The sequence below is a fragment of the Haliotis asinina genome, chromosome 13 (assembly GCF_037392515.1).
Source record: "Haliotis asinina isolate JCU_RB_2024 chromosome 13, JCU_Hal_asi_v2, whole genome shotgun sequence".
In the NCBI taxonomy this organism is placed as follows: domain Eukaryota; kingdom Metazoa; phylum Mollusca; class Gastropoda; order Lepetellida; family Haliotidae; genus Haliotis; species Haliotis asinina.
The window spans coordinates 25,530,749-25,549,699 of NC_090292.1; the positions used below are offsets into that span (position 1 = coordinate 25,530,749).

Below are 18,951 nucleotides of genomic sequence, written 5' to 3' on the forward strand. Positions count from 1 at the left end.
AGTCTGGACCATACAATCCAGTGATCAACAGCATAAGCACCAATCTGTGTAACTGGGAACCAATCACGTTTCAACCAAGTCAGCGAGCCTGACCACCCGATCCCATTAGTTGCCTCTTAAAACAATGGCAAGCACGAGTTGCTGAAAGCCTATCATACCCCGAACCTTCACAGGTCACCTGATCAAGTGAATACTAATGCATTGCGTGACCGTGTCACAACTGGTTGGGTCTATTCTTGTGAAGAGGTGCACCCTTTGTCAGTTGATTGTCCGAACAGTCAAGACAAGGTCACAGTCTTAAATGTCAATGTCGGCAAATGTCAAAAATTGTCGGCAATGTCCTCACAACAGGAGATTCAACCCTACAGGGTCATGTATATGTAGAGTAGCTCAGGTCAAGCTGAAGAAAATGGCAACAAGAAGACACGGTCATCAATATCCCCAGCATTACCACCAATTTCAAACTTGTTGCCATGGAAATGCCAAAAATATTTTATTCAGAATTCCAAAACTATCGAAAGGCACCAGTACACCACTAGACCAATCTATGTGTCAAGTTTGGTGAAGAAATATTGAATGGTTACCATGCTGTAGTTAAGGATGCATACCCCACCCAGACACATTATACAGGGGTTCAAACATATTTTCAAAAGCCACTTGTCACAGGGCAAGTGAGTGAGTGAGTGAGTTTAGTTTTACGCCGCACTCAGCAATATTACAGCTATATGGCGGTGGTCTGTAAATAATCGAGTCTGGACCAGACAATCCAGTGATCAGCAACATGAGCATCGATCTGCGCAATTGGGAACCGATGACATGTGCCAACCAAGTCAGCGAGCCTGACCACCCGATCCCGTTAGTCGCCTCTTACGACAAGCTGAGTCGCCTTTTATGGCAAGCATGGGTTGCTGAAGGCCTATTCTACCCCGGGACCTTCACGGGGCACAGGGCAAGTGACTTCATGAAAGTAACTTGTCCTGACTAATTTTCCACTTGCCCTGATTTTATGACGCAATGAGTGATGTTAATGTTTACTGGACTGTTTATCAAAGAGTGATAATTTCACTCTCTACTAGCTCTACTTTATTATTACTGCGAATTTTTAATAGCTTCATATGAGCAAACATGAAACGAAATCCAAGATTATTTGTGGTTTGAAACCATAAGTGGAAATTATCTAGTAGTCCACGGACAAGTAAAATACCATTATTTGATTGCCCGAAATGAAAACTGACTTGTCCCGGGCGTCGGGTGATGGGATTTTTTAACCCCTGATTATACTGACTCAGTATACAGTCCTTGATATACCTATCAATGCCAAGAAGCTGACAGGGACCAACAAGTATCATTTTTAACGTCTTTTGGTATGACATGGCCAGAGATTGAACCCATGACCTTTCTGCTCTCTGGGTAGATGCTCTAACCACTAGACCACTGACAGTCCTTTACCTTAAGAGCAGCATCAGTGCCTTCGGTGATTAAAAACAATAAAAAAGCAGCATGTTGAGAGCTTGTCATTTAATGCCCCACTAGTTAGTATCCAATCACATGTCAGCAGCAATAATGTGGACCAGACAATCCAGTGATCAAAATAATGAGCACCAATGCAGGCACATGGGATATGCATAGACCGGACCTATCAGTCTGTCCACCTGAATGGGATAGTTGCCTCTAAAGAAAAATTGCTGGGCAAACCAGAGGTCAACAACATGAGCATCAATCTACTCAAATAGGATTCCATGATAAGTGTCAACTCAGTCAACAAGTCTGACTACTGTATTCCGTTAAAACAGTTCTTTGACAATAACTTTAGAGCAACTTTACCTTCTCAATTCCCTCTGCCACTGCCTCAGGAAGAGGCCCACTGTTTCCGATACACGTCATACAGCCATACCCGACAATGCTAAATCTGGCAAAAACAGAAAATACCACATTGCACAAAATGATTCCACATCCAAAGTTTCAAATTCCAAGAAAACATTCAGCTCTGATGAAAGTTAAAACTGTAGCATTTACTAAGGCATTTGACATTTGAAATGGGAAGGCATCAACTCATTTCTATGGTTACAGGTTATGTTATTCCTTTAGTTACAGATTATTCCTCTATTCCAGTGGTTAAAGATTATTCCCTTTGGTTTAAGATTGTTCCTTATTCCTTTGATTAGAGATTATTCCTTATTCCTGTGGCTAAAGAGCATTCCTTATTCCTATGAATGTCATGTGGTTATTTCAAAGGGTCAATATGAGTGCAATAATTTACCACTCCCAGCGACACTGTACAGCAGCTTATAGCATAGGTTTCTAGCATAAAGACACATTCATCATTGCAACAATATTATGGTAGCCTGTAAATAATAAAACATGGACCCGACAAACCAGTGATTGATAATGTGAACAACAATTCAGTACACTACCATGTGCACCAATGGGACTGACGATATAATCCTTTAGACAGCCTCTTACATTGGTTGGTTTGGTAGTTGTTAATGCCGCACACAGCAATATTCCAGCTATATGGCGACTGTCTGGAAATAATCGAGTGTGCAATACTTTCATTTGCCAGTTGGCCATCAGGGCTTGCTGCCACCTGTACGCTTACAAATCTACAGGGACAGCATGAAGTGAAATCTGCAGGTCCATTTTGTTAAAGTCAGGCCAATAAAAACAAAGTAGACCACACTGTCCACAGTTTCACACTGTTTCTATAAAATCAATTATTAAAGCCCATGGTGCAGAGGGAACTCTTTATTTGTTAATAAATGGTGTTCACATCTCTATGCACAAAGCGCTGAAATACCAGATCTTGGATAATTCCCGTACATTAATAAAGACAAATATAGACAACTGGGAAAGATTCCAGTTGAAGAAAGCCTGACATTTTACTTCACAAAAATAATGGGAACAATTTCATTTGCAAAAAAACTGACAGATAATTCACTGGACCACAAGGGCCTGCTCATATTTGAAACTGAGAGCCTGGTACAATAAAAACCAGCTCTGGGCCTCCGCGCCAGCGATTATTTCGAATGCTGAATACCGTTCTTCTCTTACAAGCACAGGTTTCAGTAGACCAATTTTAACCTGGATCTTCAAGGGCCCGTAGCCTCTTACAACAAAACTGGATTGCTATTCTATTCCTAATCTTCACCCGGAGGGTCAGCAGAAGTTGCTGGTCACCATTTCTAAACAAGAATCCACACTGGCCATTAAAACCAAGACATGTATAAAACATTAGATTTCACATGGAAGGCTATTGGTCCTTACCCTAGTTTTTCCAGGTAGGGCGTGACCCCACTCTCGCGGAGATAGTAAGTGACGACTCCGCTGCCTGGGGAGAGACTAGTTTTTACATAGGGCTTCACGGACAGCCCCGCCTCTACAGCCTTCTTGGCTAGGAGACCTGTAAGAAGAAAGGTATCCATTAACTACTGCTGACTAGGTATGCGGCATCAACAGCATTCTGTTTTTTCAAAAACCAGCCACTTGAGAGAGTGAGTTAGTGAGTGAGTTGAGTTTTATGCTGCACTCAGCAATATTCCAGATATATGGTGGCAGGATGTCATAACTGAGTGTGGATAAGACAATCCAGTGATCAACAGCATGAACATCGATCTGCGCAATGAGGGAACCGATGACATATGTCATCCAAGTCAGCGAGCCTGACCTCCCGATCCTGTTAGTCACCTCTTACGACAAGCATGGTTGCCTTTTGTCGCAGTGGGTTGCTGAAGACCTATTCTATACAACCATCCCCCGTTATTATTAATTAAAACAAGAGACATCAGAAGATGACATATCTGACAGTTACATCATGTTTTTTATGACTAAATTTCAATTGTTTCCATGGAATTCATGGAAATATAAATGCCATATACCTGTTATCACCAAAAGTCACCATTTCAAGATCTGTCTCATATATCTTTCAAGATCTGTTGAAAGATATGAAATGGTTTTCGAGTTGTGCTTTGTAAACGAAGCCCATCCCTCCAAGTCCGAAACGTTTCCATGGAAACCAAGAAAATAATAAATCACAGAAACCTGTACACAGCAAAAGGCACCACTTCAGGTTCTGACTGATATATGTACCAAGTTTTGCAGAAAAATATAGAACAGTTGTGGGTTGTGCTCCGGAAATGAAACACACCTCTCACTTTTGAGACAAAAACCAAAACATTTCCATGGAAACCAAGAAAATGATAAAAATGCCAAAAATCTGTAAACAGCAAAGGGCACAACTACAGGCTGAGATAATTATATCCATCAAGTTTGGTCTAAAAATATTGAACGGTTTCTGAGTTATGCTCCGGAAACAAAATGATCACGGACGGATGGACGGATGGACAGACGGACAGACAAGGCGTCAACTATATCCCCCGCATTACATGCCTGGGGCATAAAAAGATGGTTTTCTGTGGGAAAAATATATGAACATTTCAACTGAGTAAGCACAGGGAGTTTCAGCAGTTTCTCTCCTTACCAAGCATTTAAATTACATGAATCAAGGGTCATATCTCACCAAATCGCTACAGAGTTATCTGACCTTTACCAAATGGTGAAGGCTGAGGCTTCACACCATTACAACAATAAAATACTGCATATTCACTATTCACCATAGATGCTGATTATTCTGTTTTAACACTGAGCATGAGTTTTCTTGGTCTTCTGCTTCAGGGTCAAGGTCAAGGTCATGACTGGTGTAAACTCTTGCTGAAGCATGATGAGGCCTATGTGTACCCACCTGCTCCCAGCATGACGGAAGGGTTGCTGGTGTTGGTGCAGCTGGTGATGGCAGCGATGACGACAGAGCCATGACTGATGGTGTATTCCTGATTGTCAAAAACAATAGGTACTGTTTTCGACAGCTTGTCCTCGGGAAGGCCAAATCCCTGCAAAAAAACACAGGGAACATTCTCAATGATGACTCCCCTAGCATTTATTCATTTGTTTGTGTGTTTTTTCTATAATGACTTACTCGGCAATATTTCAGACATATGGCATAAATAAGTGTGTCTGGAAGAGGCAATCAAGTGATCAACAGCAAGAGCACCAATCCATGCAGTTGGGATACGATGACATGTCATCAAGTCTGACCACCAGATCCAGTTAGTCACCTTTTACTACAAGCATGGGTTACTGAAGATCAATTCTAACCTGGATTTTCATGGGTCTGTCTTTACCTATACTCACTGATACAGTATCAAGAGTGCCTGTAAATAATCAAGCCTGGACGAGACAATTCAAGCTACAATGCACAGTGTCAAGAAAGAAATATTTCATCAACATAACAAGGGGGTTCATCAGAAATGGACCTCATACATTGAACTCATGGGGAATAAAACCTAGGTGTATGGCGTAATGGGCAAACCATTACACTACAACTGCCCATGAAACCTACAACATGAGTGAGTGAGTGAGAGTGAATGAGTGAATGAGTGAGAGTGAATGAGTGAATGAGTGAGTTAGGTGAGTGAGTGAGTGAGTGAGCAATATTCCTGCAATATCATGGCATGGGGTACCAGATATGGGCTTCACACATTCTACCCAGGTGGGGAGTCAAACCCAGGTCTTCAGCATGACAAGTGAACACTTAAACCACTAGACTATGCCCAGCTATAGTACTGACAAACCTAGAAACAATACCAGAGTAAAAGGATTGTTTGTTTTATTCCAATACTGCCAACTTCAACCTAAAACATACTACCTTGTCATACAAAATGTTTACCTTAAAATCAGACGCTGCCAAAGACCATGAGAAATTGAAATATGAATTACAATAAATGAGAATCAAGAACATTATTTAGACACTTCTGTCAATATTAAGGATTTTTTTTTCTTTTACACGACTGACGGACCCTTGATAAGAATTTGGTGGCTGAGCTAAACACATAAAAATAAAATTAATACCTTAAGCTACAATGCATCAGTGATACAATCTAACATTCGAACCCCATGCATTGAGTGAACAGTTGGGATGTATCAAAAGTTAAGTCAATAATTCCATGCCTACATGTTACTGACCTTGAAGCCGACCTTGGCTGACAGGCAACTTAAGAAGTCTGACTTCATGGCAGAGACAGAGACACGATCATGAGGACGTTTGGGTCCTGAGCAGCACGATACAACACTGCCAAGGTCAAGTTCAACAACCTGAAAAAAACAACAGGATTTCAGATGTTTGTGATTTACACTTATCGGTAGAGTCAATTGAGTGCAAGATGGTCTGGAATCATGGGAGAGAGGCCTTGAATTATGAAAGTGTGGAACAAGGCCTCGAATCTTGGGAGAGAGGAAACAGGGCCTTGAATGTTGAGAGAGTGAGTTAGTGAGTGAGTTGAGTTTTTATGCTGCACTCAGCAATATTCCAGCTATATGGTCGCAGTCTGTAAATAGTCGAGTGATAAATAGTCCAGTGATGGGACAGCATGAGCATCAATCTGCGCAACTGGGAACCGATGACGTGTCAGCAAATCAGCCAATCTGGCCATCCCATTCCATTAGTCGCCTCTTAAGACCAGCATAGTCACCTTTTATGGCAAGCAGGGGTTACTGAAGGCCTATTCTACCCCGGGACCTTCACAGATCTGAATGTTGAGAGAGATGAACAGAGCCTTGAATTATGAGTTTAATAGGGCCTCAAATTATAGGACAGTGGAGAGGTGCCTTGCATCCTGGGAGTGTGGAATGGGGCCTTGAATCAGTGGTGAAAAGAAAGGGGCCTTGAATTATAGGAGAGTTGAATGGAACCTTGAATCTTGGAAGTGTGAAAGAGGGCTTTTAATTATAGGAGAGGGGAATGGGACCTTAAATCTTAAGTGTTGAATGTTAAGTTAAACAATCGAGTGATCGAGTGTATTTTTACACCGCATTTAGCAATAGTCCAGCAATATTATTGGGGTGGGGGTGCGGGGACTCTAGAAATTTTCTTCATACACTGTGCTCATGCGGGAGAATCAAACCTGTGTCTTCAGCATCATGAGCGAACACTTTACCCACAAGGCTACCCCACCACCTTGAATCTTGGAAGAATGATATGGGGCCCTGAGATGTCTGTAATGCCTACCTGTGAGAAGACCGGGTCCTGAGATGTCTGTAATGCCTACCTGTGAGAAGACCGGGTCCTGAGATGTCTGTAATGCCTACCTGTGAGAAGACCGGGTCCTGAGATGTCTGTAATGCCTACCTGTGAGAAGACCGGGTCCTGAGATGTCTGTAATGCCTACCTGTGAGAAGACCGGGTCCTGAGATGTCTGTAATGCCTACCTGTGAGAAGACCGGGCCCTGAGATGTCTGTAATGCCTACCTGTGAGAAGACCGGGCCCTGAGATGTCTGTAATGCCTACCTGTGAGAAGACCGGGTCCTGAGATGTCTGTAATGCCTACCTGTGAGAAGACCGGGTCCTGAGATGTCTGTAATGCCTACCTGTGAGAAGACCGGGCCCTGAGATGTCTGTAATGCCTACCTGTGAGAAGACCGGGTCCTGAGATGTCTGTAATGCCTACCTGTGAGAAGACCGGGTCCTGAGATGTCTGTAATGCCTACCTGTGAGAAGACCGGGCCCTGAGATGTCTGTAATGCCTACCTGTGAGAAGACCGGGTCCTGAGATGTCTGTAATGCCTACCTGTGAGAAGACCGGGCCCTGAGATGTCTGTAATGCCTACCTGTGAGAAGACCGGGCCCTGAGATGTCTGTAATGCCTACCTGTGAGAAGACCGGGTCCTGAGAGGCATCACTGAAGTCACGGAACATCTTGTTCAGCTTCATGTATTTCTCAATGAAGTTCAACTTCTCTTCGGCTCTGCCTGAAAAACAAATAACACAAAATGAACATCAACAGAGCGTGTGAGTTGGATTTAAGCCACTTTTAGCACTGTTCCAGCAATAGCATGACCGGTGACACCAGAAATGGGCTTCATACTCTGTACCAATGTGGGAATTGAACTCAGGTTTTTCGTGTGACAAGCAAACACTTTAACCATTCTACCCCCATCGCCTACAACATCAAGCAAGTATCCAACATGGTCAAAACACCATAAACTGTAGGCAAAAAACATTCCAGATATTTCTATTTCCATTTCTGGCACAAAATACATTCGCATGATAACCTATTTGTCATACAATGCCATTCTTACTTTATACCTCAAAAAATGGAATTTCATATGCCACAGATCATGAAACTAAACTTTGTGGGATGTACCTGCATATCTATGACATCACAAATATGTGTGTAGTAACACACGACGTTGAAAGTTCGGTGACACAATTTTCTGCTGATTGCTCATGACTGTGCTACATCATCTAGTTCCCAGTAAGCTTTCATTTCCAAGAGTGTATTGTTGTCAATAAATCTTAGCTTTACACATGGACTTCAGAAGATTTCAGTTTACCTTTTAAACAACTAATACACCTTGATGTTCACGTGACATTGTGCACCTGGATTTCTATGCCGTAATTTGGGTTACACTGACAGTCGGCCAGGAAACTGTTGCTGGTATCTTCACAAACCTATGAATTTCTACCTTCACTTGAAAAATAACAAAAACAAAACAAAAAAACAAACAAAAAAAACCGACCCTTATAAACACCAAATACACTTTAATGTTCGCGTGACGTTGTGCGCCTGGATTCCTTTGCCGTCCTCTCGCTAACACTGACAGTCGGTCGGGAAACTAGCTGTCTTTGGTATGTTCGCAAACCTATGGATTTCTATCTTCGCTTCATAATCTACTCCATCTATTATAACCAGGCTTGAATTTTCTAGGATCAAAGGACTGACAGTACCGCAACCACGGTCGTCAATCCGTACACGATCACCGACCCGTGACACCATGTTTGTTTACACTGTGAAAGTAGTCCCTAAAATTTGCATATGACCTCTCTGATTTGCATCGATATCCGTATATGACCCTAACAGATACTGAAGATATCTGTTGGCTTTATCCTGCTAAGAACACTATCCACTGTGTGATAAATGCCATAGCCATGGTAATAGTTACATCAATATCGTGTGAATTATCAGTATTTTACCAATAATCTAAAATGCAATAATCCCTTGAAAAACAACACTTCAAAACTAACAATCTGAAACAAACCTGATATACAGTTCCAGTTTGTGTTTAAGTCCCATGCTCTGAGAAATATTTATGACACTACAATAATACTGAAACTGAAAATGAAGACAAAAACCAGCAAGGAGAAACAAAACATATTTGTCCAGGCTGTTTTTTTGCTTGTTTGTTTGTTTGTTTGTTGTGTAATTCACTCTTTGAGAAATAGCCAAGCTATATTGCAACAGTTTCTAAATAATCCAGTCTGGACCAGACAATACAATGATCAACAGCATGAGCACCTATCTACAATTAAGATGTATCAACTAAGTCAGTCAGCCTGACCAACCCATCTTGTTAGTCGTGTGTTAGCATGGGTTGCTGTAGATCAATTCTAACTAGGATCTTCACAGGGTCTTATGTTAACACCCAAGACGAACTCCCACCTGTCTGTCGGAGATACACAATACTCATGGCGTCCACAGGAAAGTAGCCGACAGTGGCGCCATACTCCGGGCACATGTTGGAGATGGTGGCTCGGTCAGCAATAGACAGATCTGTCACTCCGGGGCCAAAGAATTCCACAAACTTTCCTACTACGCCGATCTGACGTAAATGCTGAAAAGTAGAAACCATAAACTGAGAAGAATATGGAGGGGAAGTTGCCCTTCCTTTAAAAGACCCATTGTACACTTCGTATTTGTTTTAGTTATTCCTTGTGGCAAAACCATGACTCAGCAATATTTCAGCCTTTTGAGTGAGTGAGTTTAGTTTTACACTGCACTCAGCAATATTCCAGCTATATGGTGGCAGTCTCTAATTAATCGAGTCTGGACCAGACAATCCAGTGACCAATGTTACGAGAGTGTATTTTCCATGATTTGAGTTGCTATTAATTATTATTGCTGTAGTTGTAATCGGGTCACAACATTTAAGGTTTTAGTGTTAGTTATAATGGGTCACATTTCCCACAGACAATTATTTAAGTGACATGCTTCTAAGGCAGTACTTTGGTGTTATCTGCCTTTGGCTTTCCATTTATTGACTTCCGGGAGACTATTCTAGATCAGTCCACATTAGTGGCAATGGTCGAATGTGCTCGAACTTTCAGGAAATGACTAAATGCTACATGCCACGTTGTCAACAGACACGGACCGGGACACGGACACGTTTCTTGGAGTACATAATTCTGCCTCTGACTGGTCGTTGTGTTACGTTGTGTTCTCAATCTCATATCAAGACTTTGGTGAGTTTGCTATATATATTTTGTGACCCATTGCTTTGGATTTTGTCTCATTTGTATTGTATTTGAAATTGGTATTGTGAAATTGACTTGTGACTTTGCATAACTTGCTCTCTGCTTAATAATACAAAATTTGAACGTTTCAGACTTGTCTTTATTCTTTTTTGCTGGTTCACAGGGGAATTCTTACACCTTTTGTCACAGCAAATTTTTAACGGTAACACCAACAACATAAGCATAGATCTGCGCAATTGGGAACTGATGACATGTGTCAACCTAGTCAGCGAGCCTGACCATCCAATCCCGTTAGTTGCCTCTTACGACAAGCATAGTCGCCTTTTATGGCAAGCATGGGTTGCTGAAGGCCTATTCTACCCTGGGACCTTCACGTGTCTCAGCCTTTTGACAGTGGTCTGTCAATAACTGTTTCTGGACTTGGTTGCTGTGGTACAGAGTGGTGTCAGCTAGTGTTTGCCTTGACGCAGAAAACCTGCGTATTTGACGCACAAATACACAGTAAATTTAGGACTAGAAGCTTGTGTCATTGTTGACACAATGCTATTGCGCAATTGGATTTGGTGTTGTTTGAAGCTACTCAGTTTAATGTTTATACGTTAGCTGCTATTATATACTCATTTCCATTAGCCATTGTCTTGTTACCATGGTTACATAAGAAAAAGAAACTTCCAGCGCATTTCACCATATGCTATATCTTCATGCAGTTGCAGGGGCAGACAGCTTTTCGATAAAGGGGTGCACATTTCATTTTCACCCATTTTCACCCATTTTCACAAGAGTTTCAATGAGCACATAATACAATTTCAGGACAAAAAGGGGGATGTGCACCCCTGCCCCCCTGCTCTGGATCCACCTGTGGAGCTGTGTACCTTGATGTTGGTGAACATGACAAGAGAAAGTTATCTACCTTATTGATGGTCAGTATGAAAAGACAGATTCACCTACCTTGGTGATGGTGATAATGACACGGCAAACTTATCTACCTTGGTGATGGTGACTGTGACTAAACAGAGCTACCTACCTTGGTGATGGTGATAATGACACGGCAAACTTATCTACCTTGGTGATGGTGATAATGACACGGCAAACGTATCTACCTTGGTGATGGTGACTATGACTAAACAGAGCTAGCTACCTACCTTGGTGATGGTGATAATGACACGGCAAACTTATCTACCTTGGTGATGGTGATAATGACACGGCAAACTTATCTACCTTGGTGATGGTGACTATGACTAAACAGAGCTAGCTACCTACCTTGGTGATGGTGATAATGACACGGCAAACTTATCTACCTTGGTGATGGTGATAATGACACCGCAAACTTATCTACCTTGGTGATGGTGATAATGACACGGCAAACTTATCTACCTTGGTGATGGTGATAATGACACGGCAAACTTATCTACCTTGGTGATGGTGATAATGACACGGCAAACTTATCTACCTTGGTGATGGTGACTATGACTAAACAGAGCTAGCTACCTACCTTGGTGATGGTGATAATGACACTGCAAACTTATCTACCTTGGTGATGGTGATAATGACACCGCAAACTTATCTACCTTGGTGATGGTGACTATGACTAAACAGAGCTAGCTACCTACCTTGGTGATGGTGATAATGACACGGCAAACTTATCTACCTTGGTGATGGTGATGGTGATAATGACACCGCAAACTTATCTATCTTGGTGATGGTGATAATGACACGGCAAACTTATCTACCTTGGTGATGGTGATAATGACACGGCAAACTTATCTACCTTGGTGATGGTGATAATGACACGGCAAACTTATCTACCTTGGTGATGGTGACTATGACTAAACAGAGCTAGCTACCTACCTTGGTGATGGTGATAATGACACGGCAAACTTATCTACCTTGGTGATGGTGACTATGACTAAACAGAGCTAGCTACCTACCTTGGTGATGGTGATAATGACACGGCAAACTTATCTACCTTGGTGATGGTGATAATGACACGGCAAACTTATCTACCTTGGTGATGGTGATAATGACACGGCAAACTTATCTACCTTGGTGATGGTGACTATGACTAAACAGAGCTACGTACCTTGGTGATGGTGGCTATGACTAAACAGAGCTACGTACCTTGGTGATGGTGAGTATGACTAAACAGAGCTACGTACCTTGGTGATGGTGAGTATGACAAGGCCAGGTTATCTACCCTGGTGATGGTGACTATGACTAAACAGAGCTACGTACCTTGGTGATGGTGAGTATGACAAGGCCAGGTTATCTACCCTGGTGATGGTGACTGTGACTAACCAGAGCTACCTACCTTGGTGATGGTGAGTATGACAAGGCAAGGTTATCTACCTTGGTGATGGTGAGTATGACTAGACCGATTTATCTACCTTGGTGATGGTGTGTATGACAAGGCAAGGTTATCTACCTTGGTGATGGTGACTATGACTGGAACGATTTATCTACCTTGGTGATGGTGACTATGACAAGACTGAGTTACCTACCTTGGTGATGGTGAGAACGACATCAGTAGACGTGACTAGAGGGCTGAGGGAGCCTGTTAGCTTGTATCCCACGACCTGAGGCAACACCATGCTAATTGACTGTCCCAGCATAACAGCTTCAGCTTCAATACCACCAACACCTGCACACACACACAGACAGTTGACATTACTATAAGGGTACTTAACACATTGAGTGCCACCCCAAGCATAGTTGTAGTATCAATGTCTGCTTGAATTTGCCTCTATGCGTTATCTCATAGTTTTATCAGTGAGTGAGTTTAGTTTTACGCTGCACTCAGCAATATGTAAATACAAGGCAGCAGTCTGTAAATAATCGAGTCTGAACCAGACAATCAAGTGATCAACAGCATGGATCTTAGAAATTGGGAACCGATGACATGTGCCAACCAAGTCGGCGAGCCAGACCATCCGATCCCGTTAGTCGCCTCTTACGACAAGCACATTCGGCTTTTCTGGCAAGCATGGGTTGCTGAAGGCCTATTCTACCCTGAATGTTCACAGGTCCACACACACACAGACTTGACATTACTATACAAGATATTAAACACACTGACTGCAACCACAAGCACAGGTGTAGTATCAATGTCGGCTCAATTTGCCTCTACGAATCATGTCATTGTTATATCTGTGGTGACTTATGATAAGTTTAAAATGTTCACCGGCACAAGAAACAGTTGTCTCTTTGCGGTAACAAAGAACTTTCTTGTGTCTATTTTGGCAGGATGGATACTACTAGTATATCTGTGAGAGGTAGTCAACGTGGTAATGAACACTGTTATGTTCAACATTTTATGAAATTTCTGATACCATCAAAACATCAGCTCATGTCAGGAAGAATTTAACTTGGATTCAAAATTACGAGCTGTTTGCAAATAAATAGGCAAAAGAGCGTTGTTTTGGAATTTCTTATCATCCTTATCATTTTACATGTAGAAGTATCTAATTTTTACATTCAATGTGAACATGTAACATTATATATTACAACCGCTACTTGGCCAAGAAAATGTGAATATTTTCCATCAAATGCGAGCCAACCTAACAAAGTAATAGCTTAGTACTATTTCAGCATGATATGTGTAGAAGTTCATGAATAATGGTGAAAGGTATCAACTTCCATATTACATTGTGATGAAATGTTTCGAAATTGATTCTTATACCATTGTCAAGCAAGACAGATAGTACCGATGAAAATGTTTAAGTCATATTACACTGTTTGAAGAAGACTGAGTGAGATAACTTTTACATCGCACTCAGCATTTGAGTCTGGATCAGACAATTCAGTGATCAACAGCAAGTGCAAAACTCTGCACAAACAACAGCATATGCATCGATCTGCACAAATCAAGCCTGACCACCTGATCCCGTTAGTCGCCTCTTACAACAAACATAGGTTACTGAAGATCAATTTTAGCCCAAACCTTCACGGGGAAAAAACAAAAGCGTCTAACCCCATCCAACTACACCGAGGCCATTGATCATGGTGGTGTGGGAATCGGTTCCGACCACACTGTCAGGGTAGAGAACTCCATCCGAGCTGAACACTACTCGGGCCAGATACTCCAGGTTGACTTGGTGGACAATGCCCGAGCCGGGGGGTACTATCAGCATGTTCTTCAGTGCCTTGGCACCCCACTGCAGTCAGGGAGAAAGAGAGAGGTCAGTGACAGTGACAAACTTGATGAGTTTGGTTTTACACAGCTTTTAGCAATACTCTAGTATTATAATGGAGGACCATCAGAAATGTGTTTTTCACATTGTATCCATGTGGGGAATCTAGCCTGGATCTTTAACTAGGCAAACGAAAGCTTTGACATCTGGGCTAACTCTTAGTTTTATCCCACGAAGGGATAATCGTAAATAGGGTGAGTGAAATAATGACCAGGTCAAGAAGTGCCAGAGTGACTAAATGGCTGTACAGATCTGGGAGTATCTGAGTGATTAAATGGCTGTACAGGTGAGGGTGTAGGTGAGTGAATGAATGACCAGGTCAGGAAGTGTCTGAGTGAGTAAATAGGTGTACAGATCTGGGAGTATCTGAGTGATTAAATGGGTGTGCAGGTGAGGGTGTAGGTGAGTGAATGAAAGACCAGATCAGGAAGTGTCTGAGTGAGTAAATAGGTGTACAGATCAGGGTCAGGGAGTATCTGAGTGAGTAAATGGGTGTAGGTGAGGGTGTAGGTAAGTGAATAAATGACCAGGTCAGGAAGTGTCTGAGTGAGTAAATGGGTGTACAGATCTGGGAGTATCTGAGTGAGTAAATGGGTGTACAGGTGAGGGTGTAGGTGAGTGAATGAATGACCAGGTCAGGAAGTGTCTGAGTGAGTAAATGGGTGTACAGGTGAGGGTGTAGGTGAGTGAATGAATGAATGAATGACCAGGTCAGGAAGTGTCTGAGTGAGTAAATAGGCGTACAGATCAGGGTCAGGGAGTATCTGAGTGAGTAAATGGGTGTACAGGTGAGGGTGTAGGTGAGTGAAATAATGACCAGGTCAGGAAGTGTCTGAGAGACTAAATGGGTGTACAGATCTGGAAGTATCTGAGTGAGTAAATGGGTGTAGGTGAGGGTGTAGGTGAGTGAATGAATGACCAGGTCAGGAAGTGTCTGAGTGAGTAAATGGGTGTACAGGTGAGGGTGTAGGTGAGTGAATGAATGAATGAATGACCAGGTCAGGAAGTGTCTGAGTGAGTAAATGGGTGTACAGGTGAGGGTGTAGGTGAGTGAATGAATGAATGAATGACCAGGTCAGGAAGTGTCTGAGTAAATGGGTGTACAGGTGAGGGTGTAGGTGAGTGAATGAATGACCAGGTCAGAAGTATCTGAGTGAGTAAATGGGTGTACAGGTGAGGGTGTAGGTGAGTGAATGAATGACCAGGTCAGAAGTATCTGAGTGAGTAAATGGGTGTACAGGTCAGGAAGTTTGAGGAAGTAGGTGAGTGTGTATGGTAGAAAAAGCAACGGTGAATGAGTGAGTTTGTTGTGTGATAAACTTTAAGACTGCGTGAGTGGGTAAGTTACTGGATGAGTGAGAGAAAGAGAAAGTGAAAGAGAAAGAGAGAGGAAAGAGACAAAGAGTGCGAGACAGAGATAGAGAAAGTGAAAGAGAAAGAGGAGAGACAGAGAGGAAACAGCGGGGAGAGAAAGAAAGAGACAGAGAAGAGAGAAAGGAAGAAAGAGAGGATGACAGCGATAGAGAGAAAGGTTCCAAGATTTCAGCAATACTTCCAGCTACATTATCGCTGAACATAAAATGTCTGATTCACACATTGCTCTAATGCGGGTAACTGAAACAGGTGGTTCTACTAGTCACACACAGGGTCACATTCTTGGACAGTTTCAGAAATACAAACCTTCAAGAAGAGAAACCTTTCTTTATTTCTCTCAAACTCCAGTTTTTCATTCTCTTCCAAAGCATCAGCACTGAAACAAGACATGGTTACCTTGACGACGCATCCTAACTCACGGAACAATAACAATGAGCAAAGGTCAACCTCTTACAAAACTGTAATCTACTGGCACTACCAAACACAAAATACACATAATTCTGGCCTGTAAAGATCACCTGAAGAGGTTCAAAGGGTTTCCCATGAGCAAAACAGATACACAAAGAAACTCTCAACCTTGCATCCCTAAAGCCATATGCAAAAGAAATCTTGTGTCGGGAGTTTGACTGGCCATCGATATCTATGATCATTAACAAAATCAATCGGTTATTGATAATTATCAGAACAGGAACGGTGACCAAATCTGTAAGAAATGAATATAGTTCAAATCACTGGCTGGTGGTGACGTTTTTTCAATGATTAACAAAACTGCTCCCTCAATGTAATTTAGAAGCCCACCACTGACAGAGGTCTAAATTTGTATATTGTGTAAGAATACTGAAATTCCTTTCTATCACCAAGTTTAATGCACAATATTATCATATCACAATTTTCATATCGATTATCATTAACAACTTTTCTAATCAATGATATTTGTGATTACAGATAATCTTGGTCAGCCTGAGTAGAGTTCATCTTTCTGTTGCCATGGTTACACTGTTCAAACATTCTCAATGAAAATTTGATCCCCGATTATCATTACATATACTGCTGCAATTAATACTGTCATTTTTCAACAAAAAAAAATCAACATGCGATACAAACTTTGCTTTTCAAAGTCTTCTGAAAACACCAACCAACTTTTGATTCATCATTTAACAAATATTCACTTCCTTTTCTAAAACAGATGTTTAAAAACTTTTAGATAAAGTTTACTTTAGAACAAATAGAACTGTATTTCAAAACATGAGGTGAAAAAAAGAGGGTATAGCATCACAAAGGCGTTCAAAGGTTAGTATATTTAGGAATATTAATAAAAAACAGCAAAATGCACCATGATGCAACTAAACATGTAATTGATGACAGAAAGGAGACTATAAAAACTAGAGGAAGCACTATGTTTTAAGATTAAGCGTATGTTGTTTAATTCTACACTACAGCTATACAACAGCGACCTGAATAAGTCTGGACCAGGATGAGTGGGGACAGACAATCCAGTGATTCAGAGAGCCATGCTCCATGAATGAGTAATAGAGTGAGTGAGTAAGTTTAGTTTTACGCCGCAATACACAGCAATACTTCAGCTATATGGCAGCAGTCACTAAACAATCGAGTCTGGACCAGACAACCCAGGGATCAATAGCATGAACATAGATTTACACAATTGGATACAACAACATGTGTCAACCAATAGCTAACTCTTCTGACAAGTTTAGGTTGCAGAAGGCCAATTCCAACCCGGATCTTCTCAGGTTCCATTGCACCTGGATCATGGGTTACTGAATCGATCGCTGGATTGTCTCCTCCAGACTCAATTGTATTCAGGCCACTGTCATATAACTGGAAAACAATCAACTACAACTTCATGGGTGTCAGGCTCGATGAATGGGTTGACACGTCATGGTGTCCCTACTACACTGATGTTCTGTCATATAGCTGGAATCTTGTGTGGTGTTAACAACAAACAAATATCATTTAAAAATTAGATTCTACCTGGATACAATCCTGGGATTGATTCAGTGAGCCGTGAGTGAGTGAGGATGGTTTTACGCCGCTTTTGGCAACATTACAGCAATCTCACAATGAGGGGCACAAGAAATGGTCTCAATACATGGTACCCATGGAGAATCAAACTCTGGGATCGGGAGATGACCGTACGCTTTCACCATTGTGCTAATCCCCACAACACCATCCCCCCACCCCAGTTAACCATTAGGCTAATCCCCACAACACCATCCCCCCCACCCCAGTTAACCATTATGTTAATCCCCACAACACCATCCCCCCACCCCAGTTAACCATTAGGCTAATCCCCACAACACCATCCCCCCACCCCAGTTAACCAGTATGCTAATCCCCACAACACCATCCCCCCACTCCAGTTAACCATTAGGCTAATCCCCACAACACCATCCCCCCACCCCAGTTAACCATTATGTTAATCCCCACAACACCATCCCCCCACCCCAGTTAACCATTATGTTAATCCCCACAACACCATCCCCCCACCCCAGTTAACCATTAGGCTAATCCCCACAACACCATCCCCCACCCCAGCTAACTATTATGCTAATCCCCACAACACCATCCCCCTACCCCAGTTAACCATTATGTTAATCCCCACAACACCATCCCCCCACCCCAGTTAACCATTATGCTAATCCCCACAACACCATCCCCCCACCCCAGTTAACCATTATGCTAATCCCCACAACACCATCCCCCTACACCAGTTAACCATTATGCTAATCCCCACAACACCATCCCCCACCCTAGTTAGCCATTATGCTAATCCCCACAACACCATCCCCCCACCCCAGTTAACCATTATGCTAATCTCCACAACACCATCCCCCTACCCCAGTTAACCATTATGCTAATCCCCACAACACCATCCCCCCACCCCAGTTAACCATTGGGCTAATCCCCACAACACCGTCCCCCCACCCCAGTTAACCATTATGCTAATCCCCACAACACCATCCCCCCACCCCAGTTAACCATTATGCTAATCCCCACAACACCATCCCCCCACCCCAGTTAACCATTATGCTAATCCCCACAACACCATCCCCCCACCCCAGCTA

At 42.3% G+C, this 18,951-nt stretch overlaps 1 protein-coding gene across 3 annotated transcripts in view; it reads right to left on the minus strand.

The window, feature by feature from the left end:
- The window catches only part of LOC137259216 (cytoplasmic aconitate hydratase-like), a 59,197-nt gene that overhangs the window by 11,697 nt on the left and 28,549 nt on the right, over positions 1 to 18,951 (minus strand). For all 3 annotated transcript variants that reach the window (XM_067796824.1, XM_067796823.1, XM_067796825.1), the window contains 9 exons: positions 16,172 to 16,241; positions 14,272 to 14,455; positions 12,803 to 12,942; positions 9,493 to 9,664; positions 7,701 to 7,801; positions 6,019 to 6,147; positions 4,739 to 4,886; positions 3,265 to 3,400; positions 1,825 to 1,909 (listed from right to left, as the gene is read on the minus strand). In XM_067796824.1, the coding sequence (XP_067652925.1) occupies positions 1,825 to 1,909; positions 3,265 to 3,400; positions 4,739 to 4,886; positions 6,019 to 6,147; positions 7,701 to 7,801; positions 9,493 to 9,664; positions 12,803 to 12,942; positions 14,272 to 14,455; positions 16,172 to 16,241 (1,165 nt within the window). The remainder of the gene's footprint in view (positions 1 to 1,824; positions 1,910 to 3,264; positions 3,401 to 4,738; positions 4,887 to 6,018; positions 6,148 to 7,700; positions 7,802 to 9,492; positions 9,665 to 12,802; positions 12,943 to 14,271; positions 14,456 to 16,171; positions 16,242 to 18,951) is intronic.